General features: G+C 41.8%; 1 protein-coding gene across 2 annotated transcripts in view; it reads right to left on the bottom strand.

Moving 5' to 3' along the window:
* The window catches only part of AK5 (adenylate kinase 5), a 220,613-nt gene extending 209,152 nt beyond the window's left edge, over positions 1-11,461 (bottom strand). For both annotated transcript variants that reach the window (XM_037148132.2, XM_053655593.1), the window contains exons 1-2: positions 11,329-11,461; positions 7,044-7,230 (exon numbers count right to left, since the gene is read on the bottom strand). In XM_037148132.2, the coding sequence (XP_037004027.2) occupies positions 7,044-7,230; positions 11,329-11,388 (247 nt within the window). In that variant the 5' untranslated portion in view covers positions 11,389-11,461. The remainder of the gene's footprint in view (positions 1-7,043; positions 7,231-11,328) is intronic.
* Between the last annotated feature and the right edge of the window lie 815 nt (positions 11,462-12,276).

Genomic DNA, 12,276 nt, shown 5'->3' with positions numbered 1-12,276 from the left:
GATTCCTCCAACTTTGTTCTTTTTTTCAGGATTGCTGCAGCTTTGCAGGGCCTTTTGTGGTTCCATATAAATTTTTGAAATATTTCTTCTAGTTCTGTGAAATACATCATTGGAATCTTGATAAAAACTGCATTGAATCTATAGATTGCTTTGGGTAGTATGGACATTTTATTGACATTAATTCTTCCTATCCATGAACATGGTATGTGCTTCTACTTATTTGTATGTTCTTCAGTTTCTTTCTTCAGTGTCTTATAATTTTCTGAGTACAGGTGTTTTACATCCTTGGTTAGGCTTATTTCTAGGTATTTTATTCCTTTTGAAGCAATTATGAATGGAATTGTTTACTTAATTTCCCTTTCTGTTAGCTTGTTGGCATATAAATGCAATTGATTTCTGGATATTAATTTTGCATTTTGCTACTTTGCTGAATTCATTTATTGGATCTAGTAGTTTCTTGGTGGAATCTTTGGCTTCTCTATGTACACTATCATGTCATCTGCAAATAAAGACAGTTTTACTTCTTCCCTTCCAATTTTCAGGCCATTTATTTCTTCTTTTTGCCTGATTGCTATGGCTAGGACTTCCAGTACTAAGTGGAATAAAAAAGGTGAAAGCAGACATCCCTGTCTTGTTCCCGATCTTAAGGGGAATGCTTGTAGTTTTTGCCCATGAATATGATGCTGGCTGTGGCTTTGTCATATATGGCCTTTATTATGCTCAAGTATATTCCCTCTATTCCCACTTTGCTGAGAGCTTTGATCATAAATGGGTGCTGGATTTTATCAAAAGCTTTTTCTACATCTATTGATATAATCATGGGGTTTTTATACTTCATTTTGTTTATGTAGTGAATCATATTTGTTGATTTCTGAATGTTGTACCAAACTTGCATTCCCAGAATAAATCCCACTTGATCACAGTACATGATCTTTTTGATGCATTGCTGTATTCAGTTTGCTAATATCTGTTGAGGACTTTAGTATCTATGTTGATCAGTGATATTGGCCTACAATTTTCTTTCTTTATAGTGTCTTTATCTGGTTTTGGAGTTAGGCTAATACTGGCCTCATAAAATGAGTTTGGGAGACTTCTCTCCTCTTGAATTTTACGAAATAGTTTGAGAAAGAAAGCTGTTACTTCTTCTCAGAATATTTGGTAAAATTCACCTGTGAAGCTATCTGGTCCCGGGCTTTTTTTTGTTGATTACTGAATTTCATTAGGTGTAATCTGTCTATTCAGACTTTCTGATTCTTCCTGATTAATTTGGAAGATCGTATGTTTCTAGGAATTCATCCATTTCATCCAGGTTGTCTAGTTTGCTGGCATATAACTGTTCATACTATTTTCTAACAATACTTTGTATTTCTTTGGTGTTTGTAGTTATATGTCCAGTTTCATTTCTGACTTTATTTATTTGGGTCTTTTCTCTTTTTTTGTTGATGGGTGTGGTTAAATGTGTGTCAAAATTGTTTATCATACAAAGAACCAGTTCTTGGGTTCATTGATTTTTTTGTATTTTTTTAGACTCTATTTAGTTTATTTCTGCTCTAATTTTTATTATTTCCTCTCTTCTACTCACTTTGGGCTTTTTCTTTTTCCAGTTTCTTTAAGTGTGAATGTTGGAAACTGCCCTGCCTGGTGTCAGAAGCTTTAACCACCCCCCTTCCCCCCCCCTCACCGCCCCATGGCTAGGGCTGGGTGAACAACATTCGAACCATAAACCACTAAGGAGACAGAGCTTATCTCCCTGGCAGGGGTGCTGCCTCTGCATCTTTTATTTGACCCTGCCTGGCTCCCAATGCTTGATTGGTTAGCCAGTGATGGGTAAGATTCCTCAAGGAAGGAATGTCCTAAGACAGGCACAATCATGGAGGCTCCAGAGAAGGACTTGAGGGGCTACCGCAAAAGGGAGTGATGGACCCTTGCCCCTTGGCTTTGACATAGTCTGAGTCCTCATTCTGTCTGCAAGAAGTCTCCTAATCTCTTGGCTGCCTTACTTCCCCTGCCTGATTTAAGCCTGAAACAATGACCAAGGGCCATGGCAGCCAAGTGCTGGAAAGGGCAGGTTCCCTGGGTGATCAGGCCTAAGAAAGAATACATAAACTCCTGTGAAACTTGCTTTGCTAAGAATGCTCTCAATTAAATGATAAAGGTCCAAGCAAGAAATAAGTTTGTTTCCCAAAGTTTTGTAGCCCCTTAGCTAACAGACCCTGACTCAGAATAAGCCCTTGTAGTTCTTCGTATGTTATCTATTGTTATCTACTGCCTGACAATGATTAATGAGCTTTACCTGTATTCCTGTGCAAAATGAACCCAATAACAGCCCATTGAGGAAAAGGCCCTTGGCCCTTCTCCTTCGAAAGACTGGGCACCTTTCCTCCCCATGCAGATCCTGTGTTGGTAGACTTATTCTCATCCGTGGTGGCCAGGTGGGCCCTGCGGGCAAAGCCCCCCCACATGTGAAGCTAGATCATTTATTTGAGTTTCTTCTTTTTTTAAAGTATATTTTATTGATTATGCTATTACAGCTGTCCCAATTTTTTTCACCTTTGCCTCCCTCTGCCCAGCACTCCCTTCCCTTCAGCAATCTACCCCTTAGCTCATGTCCATGGGTTGTGCATTTAAGCTCTTCGGCTTCTCCATTTCTTACACTATTCTTCACATCCTCCTGTCTATTTTGTATCTACCAATCATGCTTCTTAATCTCTGTGCCTTTTGGACTCCACATTTCTCAGGGGGAACCCTGTGGCCATTTACATATCCCTTCGGCACTTCAGCTGCTGTCCATGGAAGCCCAGCCAGCCTCTCACAACTCCTCTGCACTCCCTACCAGTCATGTTGTGGTGAAGTGGCTTCTTCTGTCTGTCCATGGTTAGAAGGCTTCTCTCCAGCTAATGTTAAGTTGGTCATTCTGGATGATTTTTCTACAATTTAGTTGTATTTCCAGATTGATCTTTGGAGGAGGTTAGTGTAGCTTCCACTTATTCCTGTACTCTCTGGGATCCAATCCTACCCAAAGAATACTCCCATTGATTTTAGCTCCAAAACACACTGCAAATCCACATCCACTACCCCTACCCTTCTCTAAGCCACCATCATTCACCTGAACTATAATAATAGACTCTTGCATGTCTGCTGCTTTCACACTTGAAAATGACTTGTGGGAACAAGTCATTGCCTAAAATGTTCTTTCTTTGTTGGTCCCATGGCTGATTTATTCTTGCCATTCAAATCTCAGCTTAAATGTCACCTCCTATAAAGATGACTTTACTGACATTTTAATCTAAGCAGGCCACCCAATTAATTTTGAGGACATCACTAACAGTGCTCCACACAGCACCTACCACTTCTCCATCTGAGAGGTCTCTTACTCATTCATTGTTTGTCTTCTCCCACTGGAATGTATGTTCCAGAACAGCAGGGAGGGACCTTACCTAGCTGGAGCTCTGTATCCCTGGGATCTGGAACTGTGTTTAGCATAATGTCAGTGTCTAATATTTGTTGAATTAATTGCAAAGAGAACAGCCTTGCTGAAATAGATGGTTTCCCATGGGGAAAAAAACAGAATGGATAGGTAGAATGTTGCTAAAATTTGGAGGCCTTTGAATACCAGATTAAAGGTGTTTAGCTTTAATCTGGTAGAAAGCCAGTGAGGGATTTGGGGGAGGGTATAGAAAAGTGACATGATGAAATATGAAAAATTTTTAGGAAAATTACTTTGGTGGTGGTTAGAATGGATTTGAGTAGGGAGAGACTAGTCACAGAAATAATAGCATCTAAGAGATTGTTTAAATAATCCACAGATAAGAAGTTCGGGATTAGATTAGAGGGGTAGTACAGGAAATAGAATTGAATGGCTGGGTGTGAAGGACACAGAATTGGGACAAGAGAAATGAAAGGAGGTGACAGTTCAAAAACAATTGCCAGGTTTCAAATCTGAAAGAGTAAGGAACACATTGTACTTCATATAGTATCTTTCTGCCCATTCTTCCCTGTTCCAGAAATACTGAGCTACTCTCATTCCTGTCTGCACCATAGCCTCATTTTTGCATCAGGAACTTCTCCATCTATTCCCTAGCATACTTCAATCTCATCCACCCTTGTCTACCTAACACCCATTTGGCTTACCGTCTCTATCAGCATGTCACTTCATCCAGAAGTCTGTCCTGAAGCCCAGCCTAGACTAGAATCATCCTCCTGTTAACATGGTTAGTTCTATAACATATGACATTTCCTATAGCACCTATTATGCATCTAATTATATTTTTAATGCCCGACTTCATTGTTAGATTGTAAACTCCGTGGGGGAAGGTGCCATGTTTTTCTTTCTTGGTGACTATATACACAGTTCCAAAAGAGTGTCTGACACAAAGCACTCAATAAATGGTTATTTTATGGCTCAACTGACTCACTGACTTCATGGGAATAAGAAAAGGAGAAGGAAGTGTTGGTTTTGAAGCAAATATGGTATGTGTGCATGTTTGGTTGTGGTCATTTTGAGCACAAGATGACAAGTCCAGAAGAGAAGCTCTATGTATGTTTGACGCTAGGGAACTAGAACTCTTATTCACAAGCAACTATTTGTTCAATTGTACACATATAGCAAAAAATTAGATACTCATCTCACATTTACAGTATCAGCTTTTTATCATATTTTAACTTAGAAAAGTAATTTGTTTTCAGGAATGTCCAACCTTTTGGTGTCTCTGGGCCACACTGGAATAAGAAGAGTTGTCTTGGGCCACACGTTAAATATACAAACACTAACAGAAACTGATGAGCAAAAAAAAGGTTTTAAGTCAATTTATGATTTTGTATCGAGCCGCACTCATAGCCACACTAGGCCACGTGTGGCCTGTGGGCAGCAGGTTGGACAACCCTGGGCCTTAAATGATTAAAATGCTTACTTAATTGAATATTTTTTCATTATAACTACCTATCAGCATAGCTATGTCAATGTTTTATCAAGAATGCATGAATTACCTTTTATTTCTAGAAATAGCCATAATGCTTTAAATTACTGTAAAGTTAGCATTTTGTTGAGTTTAAAACCTATTTCCTAAATTAGAGTTCAAAGTTTCAAAGCACAAATGTGTAAAGCATTTCATTAAATAAAATTTTATTATTACAGGACAAATTAGTGTCTGTCTTTTAGCATACACTCTAAAAAAAGGACAGTGTGATACAACATTCTTGTCACCATAGTACATAGGAAGGTTCTACATGATGATTAATTAAAGGTCTCTAGTGGGAATTCTGGTGAAGTATTAACAGATATGGAGACTAAAATTTATAAGCAATTTTAATTCTAATGAAAGTTAAACCTACATTTTCCATTCATGTTTTAGCTTCTCCTGCCAGATCAGGAGTTAAAAGCTGATCATATATGGGCCCAACAGAGCCCGCTAGATGTGTTTAGTTCAGCTTAACATTGTCCCAAAATTTGTTCTTGCCTTTAGGCAATGATTGTTCTCTCCAGTTCTGCCCTCTGGTTTGACCACAGTTCACACCAATATCACACGCTGGCCTGCCTGGCTTCTATGTATAATCAAGCCAAGTAACAGTATAAAATGGAGATAGATTTCATTGTGTTGCAAAACTGCCACTTTATATAACCCATCTGAAAGTGGCTTTTCAACTAAGAGAATGTCATATTCTTTTAGATTTAAATTTTAAAACATAAAAATTTCCTAGACTAAATCCAGTAATACCTGAGGTTTGTTAGTACTTAAGGTTTAGAAAACAGTTAACCGTATTTGTCTCACTTGATTTAGCTAGGGCATGGGGCATGTATTTAACACTGAGACAGATTCTGACAGTATGACAACACCCTGGGAAATAAGTTAGCCATTTTGGAAATGTGCATGAACTCTTTAGACCCATGAAAATATCCTGTTCACTGAAGCAGTAACATACTCTGTGGAATGCCGCAGCAGCGATTGGCTAAAGGTGCTCTCTGGAGCACCCAATCCCAGATCACCTAGTGATAACTCCTGCATGGACAGGGAAGGAACCTTCTCCTCCCTGGAGATGTTTCCAAGCAAATGTTCTTTCTGCTTTCCCTCTCTGCTTGTGTTTCTTAAAATTAATGCAGTTATTTGACCTTTTCCCACACAGCATTTAGATAAAATCTAAGTGGGTCATGAAGATAAACTAAGATTTATTTCCCCTTGTACTTACAGCAAATAGAATGATCTCCACTTTGAATTCTGTGTTTATAGCCGAAACTTTTCATGGTACAATTTTTGAGAATGCTTTAAATTTGGAAAATAGAATGATTTGGGCTAGTGGGAAAGCATTAATTTAGTTTCCCCTAATTAGAACTGATTCCATATTGCACATAATATTATACTTCACAATTTTATTCAGAGCTTAAAAGACTGGTTGGCTGATGCTGAACCACTAATTTTGATAAGCACATATTTCAGAAAGCTATCACAATACCATGAATCTCCTCTAAGAAATTGTAGTTCTTAGTTTTGCACTGTTTCTAAAATTGTTAAACATGTTCATGTCTTCCATTTCTTTTATAGCACCCAAGTGTCTAATCTAATGTACTGCATTCAGTAGCTGCTTAATAAATCCTTGTTGAATTAACATTATAAACTTTACATGCATTTATGCTGATGCATTAATATCAACTCTGAATTTGGGACCATATTAATAATGAAATCTCTTCCTAGCTAGCAATAACTATCAATTTTGTCTGTCATCTACTCATTTAATTGCAAATGTCTTATTTGCAATTTTAAGAACTATTCATAGTTTGTGAGTGCAATTCGATTCACAAAATAATGAAGTCAGTAATATAAAATTTCATTTATAGTGAATTGCTGGACAATAGTATGTAATTTTGTTTCTTTAACCATAGAGGTGATTAGAATTAGTAGCAGAGAGAGCTGAATCATGTCCCTGGGCCAAATCTCCTTCCAGGAGTTTAGAAACCTAATGAATTAAATCATTGCCTACAGTCTATCTGGTATGTTTTAAGGAGAACTGCTATAATACAACTATAAGCTATTATTCTGCATATACATTACCACTTCTTAGAAAGGATCTCCGTGACTGTCCTCCATTGAGTGGAGGTAAGGTCTTCTTTTCAGGGCTGACAAATGTATCCCATTTCACTTTGTCACAGCCTCCAAGTTCTTTTACTTTCTGTAAACAACTTTCCAAGTACTCTACTGGGTCTTCAGGCTTAGAACACATCAATCCATTCAAAAGGCTCTGAAACACAACAAAATGTGGCCACATAGGTTTTAAAACCACCTCTGTTAAAATATTTATGTCCCATCTCTAAATACTCGGTTGTTTTGGTTCTTTGCAATTGACTTGTGACAATTGGAGTTGAAATTATGATCTGATTTATTAAGATAACCCCTTACGTTTATAACCAACTAGTTTTCAGCTCAGCATTTTTGCTTTTTAAACAATTTGGGTAAGTGAATTGTTTAAAATGGACCAGTTCAATCAAAGTGAGGTAAAGTGCAGTGTGTAAAAATGCTCCGGTCATTATTGATCTCATTTTCACCCATCCTTAAAGTCTCTAAGCCTCCATGTCTTCCTGTGTCGAATGAAAGTAATATCTACCTCAGGGGGTTATTAAGGACTAAAAATTTAATATTTAAAAAATGCATATGAAGTGCTTGGCCCACAGGAAGTGCTCAGTAAATGCTGTTTTAGTTGATATTATTATCATTATAAGGAAATATCCCGAGTCCTCAGGTTGGCCTGTGGAATTATTCCTCTGTGTTCCCATGGTACTCAGAAAAAAATCTTACCTGTCATTTATACTGAAATCATTGGTTTATGGGTCAGTCTCCTCATTTAAACTATGAAGCTTTCATAACATAGTGTGGGTCTTATTTATTTTTCAGTCTCCAACCCCTGACTCTTTTCTCTGGCACATGGTAGGTGTATATTGAATAGTTTTCAAATTAGGAAAAACATTCCCTTCAAAACACAAAGTCTGAGATTTGCAAAACTGTTATGTCATATATAATGTCACTGTAAGACCCGCTGAGGTTACAGAATGGGGAGAAAAAGCACGGTCCCGTATTGCTTTTTCTGCTCCTGGTGTCTGATGTATCACATGTACTAGTTTCTAAAAATGCTACAAACTGGGAAATGCTGACTCCTGGGAACCGGACTGCTGCAAACTATTTTCCTTTAGAGTATTTCACAGAAAAAGAACTTGAGATTATTATCACCAAGGTACATTATTAATGGCACAAAACATATACACTTTAAAGAGCTGACACCTTTCTCAAGTACAGTGTTTTACTTTCAAATTATTCTTGTGCAATTTGCTCAAAATGGTAGGCCATTCTTAATAAATACATTTGTTCTCTGAAATCCTAAATAGTGTAGGCTATAGTGTTCAATCAAAAAGTTCAATGGCAGATGGAGGGAAAAAACTAACTTGGGCATCCACCTCTGGTCTGTGTGTTAAAATCTGCTCTATACACACACACACACACATTGTATTTAAATTTTCACATTCTCTATGTTAACATAGTGAATTCTCAGACAGTGTTTACTCTGCATTTCTGCATGCATGTGCTTACCCAAAGCACTCTCAACCCTGTGCAGCATTATTATCCCCATTTTACAGATTAGCAAATCATGATTCAGAGAGGTTAGCTAAGTGATCAAGGTTATTCACCTAGAAACTCACAGGCCCAGGATTCCAACTCAAAGTTTATGATTCAAAAACCCATATACTCCTTTCTCTATATCTTGCAAAATATGATATGGATGAAAAGAAAATGCCAGATTATCTGTAGCCCACACATAATCCAATTACAATATAAATCATTTGATATTTGGTCTATTTTTTTAATCCTTATTATGGTCTAAATGGGTAAGCTTAATGAACTTTTATTGTTGTTTTTACTGGGAAATATACATTTTCAGCCTCTTTAAACAAAACTGATTCCCCACAGGATATTAATTTTACAATGGGGAGGATGAGTTCTACTCCTTCATGGACAATCTAAATCCTTTCTTTAAGTAGCCAGCCACCATCACAGCTCCAAGATAACCAGCTAATATTATTGTTCAGTCTCCTTGAGTTAATTGTTTGATAGATACCTAATCGTTAAACTTGATACCTAAAAACTCTGTATATCTTTACTGTAGGTATTTTTAAACGTTTTATTTATTTAGTTTTAGAGAGAGGGGAAGAGGAGAGAGGGAGAGAAGCATCAGTGTGTGGTTGCCTCTAGAACGCCCCCTACTGGGGACCTGGCCTACAATTCCGGCATATGCCCTGACTGGGAATTGAACCTATGACCCTTTGTTTCCCAGGCTGGAGCTCAATCCACTGAGCCACACCAGCCAGGGCTATACTGTAGTTTTTAAGACAGAAAATCCCTTTTTGGAAACTTAAAGCATGTGGTTTTGCTGTCCACACTCATCACATGGAGAAGGGCCAGGTTTTACTGCTGTCACTGCTGAGCACAGCACAGATTCCTTTTGCTGGAGGCCTCTGCAGGTCGCCAGCAGTCTTCCTCACTGCATTTCAATACACGGCATTACTGCATTTCTCCTAAGTGAGCTTACTTCTGTTTGAACTACTTCAGAACGTCTCATTCATATGCAGAAAAGACAAGGAAAGGAGAGCATAGCACCTGAACATCAACAAAACCCTGCCATTACTTATTTGCATACAAAACGTAGATTCACATGAACAAACTATCAACATTTTCTGTGGTTACGTTCCACCAAGGAGGAAAAACAATACCCACATTCCTTATAAAGAGCACTTTACAATCAGGTGAGTCTCTTGCAGATGTTTCTATTTATTCTTTCAGAAGTGTTGGAATTAAAATCTATCTCAGTAGTAGTATTTATGACAAATACCTTAAACTCTTCCATATTTACTTTTTGAAAATAAGAAAAAGTAAAATTCTTAACCAGAAGCCTACATATCCCCAACACCTGTCCTTACACAACACCTTCGGGTTATTTTCAAGCACGAGCAACCCACTTGCTAGGTTTTGAGCTTCCCATACCAGGCTTGTGTTAAACAGGTGGTTCACCTGCAGACCTCGGCTTCAGATGAACCTAAAAACGGTGGCTCACAGAGGTGAACAAAAAAAATGAAGATCTGTAATTATGGCGGCCTACTTTAAAAATAATTCAGAAAAAAGACACAAAATTATTTTCTCAAGTGGTGTTTTTTAAAATTTCTTTTAATAGAAGAAACCCCTCCAAACAGTAGAAAGGGCAGCTCAGGACCTTCAGTTAACTATCTCAGTCTAATCCTTCAGAAACGGGGGTGGAGTGGGGCAAGGTTTGCAGTGAATGGATTTCTCCTTTCAGGACACGCGCTTTGAAGCTTGGATCAGTTCCACTCTTTTTCTTCTTCCTTTTTTTTTAACCCCAAGCAAATTTTTAAAATTCAAATACGGAGAGAAGGAAAAGGAAGCAAAATGATCCGTGACAGAGACGGTGGTTTAGAACTAACCAAGGCTCCTCTAGTTCCTCCAGGCTCCTCTTCCACCTTCTCCAGTGTCCCCGCCCCCGCCGCCGCCTCCGGCCCCTGGTGCAGATGCTGCGGTGATGCGGTCTGTAGACACAGCAACAGGAGACACGCCCGCCTCGCCCGCCTCGCCTTCCCTCTCCGACCCGCGTTCTCGGAGGGGTTGGAGAGGGCTGGCGAATGCTGTGGCCGGGAGGCGACGACGAGAACCCTCCCTTCCAAGGAGACGGAAAAACGTGCTCAGGAGTTCATTCACCGAAAGCACAGAGCAGCGCTGGCTGCCTGCCACCCAGGAGGTAGCGCGACACTAGATGGGTTTGGATCTGATTTTGCATCTTCATCCCTCTCCTCCAAGCTGTCCCCGGCGGGAGCTGCTCTCGCCCACTCCTCCCCTTCACCGTGGGGACCCGACCCTCGGCGCGCGTAGGGGTTAGGGCTCGGTGCCCCTCAGTGGCGAGACCTGGCTCGCCGCTGGGCGCCTGCGTCCCCACCTGGCCTGGCCCGCACCTCCGGAGAGCACCACCGGTCGCCGCCGCCTGCAGCCCACCCAGGGCGCCCACTTCCGAGCGGTGCAGCCTGCCTGCAAACCCGCTGGAAGACTGAAACTTGATCTGGGAGATGCGGGCTCCTGAGCCAAAGGACGAGGAAGGACCCCGGCAACTCCCAGGAAGGGCGGCTACCGTCCGGGCGAGCGGGAGGGCGCGCTCGTGCCGGTCCCTTCACTTCCATGCCCTGCGTCCGCACGGTGGGACGGGGTGAGGCTTCCACACGCGGAGCCTCCGAGACGCACTCCCCGATCCTCCCCATCCTCCGTCCCTCTGCAAGTCTGAGCCTCTTACCTCAAAAAGCAGAGGGATTTCCCTACGGGCCAGATATTCCTTGGCATCGTTGGTGTTCATGGTTGTGCCGCGCGTGCCTCGGGCGCCGGCGGGGAGGCTTCCAGGCTGCGGCTGCCTCGCTGAGGGTGGCGGGTTTGCGGGTTTGCGCCGAGCAAGGTGCAGCGCCGTCCTCACCCGCAAACACGCGCGCAGCCCTGCCCTTCCAGGCCGGGGCCCCTCCGCCTCTCCGCGGGGGCTGTGGTCCCCTCGCTCCCTCTGCCCTCGCCTCTGTTTTGGCCCCGCACCCCGGCTGCGGGCTTGGAGTAGCGGTTTCCCGGACTCGCAGACAGCCCGGCTGCCAGGGGAGGGGCGGAAGGAGTGGCGGAGGGAGGACGGAGCGGCGGACGCACGGCAGCAGCCCGCCCGCCTCCCCGCTCAGCACGCGGCGCTTTGCGCCTTCCCCAGCCCAGTCTGCCGCTGCGGTCAGCCGGCTGCGGGGGCGGGCGGGGGGTGGTGCGGGGGTGGGCGCCCGCAGGCTACGGGCTCCCAGTCACACCCCTGCAGGCCCTCCGGGGACGCAGCAGCCTGGGACTAGGTGACCAAAGGAACGGAGTCGGGGGCTCTAGGAACCTGCGACCCTTTCTCGGTACCTCGGTCTCCACGGACACCTCCGCACATCCCATCCGCACCCCTAGTTAGTCATGCGTCCCTAAGGAACTCCCAGGAAGAAATCTAATTGTCGCATAATTTACTATTTATTCCTAAAATCACGGTCTTTCATAATAGGAAGCAAGAATGAGGAGGAAATTGAGGTGTGGAATCCATATCCTTAAGATAAGTTTTAGATCTTGAGTATTTCTATCCTCAGGAAAGTTTTGCTAGCTGGTTTCGATTTTTTTTCTACCTGTTGGTGTCATAGATCCTTGCAGATTTCGGTTAAGGCCTTAGAGTAGCCTGAAATCTTCGTTA

Source organism: Artibeus jamaicensis, unplaced genomic scaffold (assembly GCF_021234435.1).
Source record: "Artibeus jamaicensis isolate MK-2021 breed Jamaican fruit bat unplaced genomic scaffold, CSHL_Jam_final scaffold_1019, whole genome shotgun sequence".
NCBI lineage: Eukaryota > Metazoa > Chordata > Mammalia > Chiroptera > Phyllostomidae > Artibeus > Artibeus jamaicensis.
Note: the sequence above shows the minus strand (reverse complement) of the source record. Positions and strands in the feature narration are given on the sequence as shown.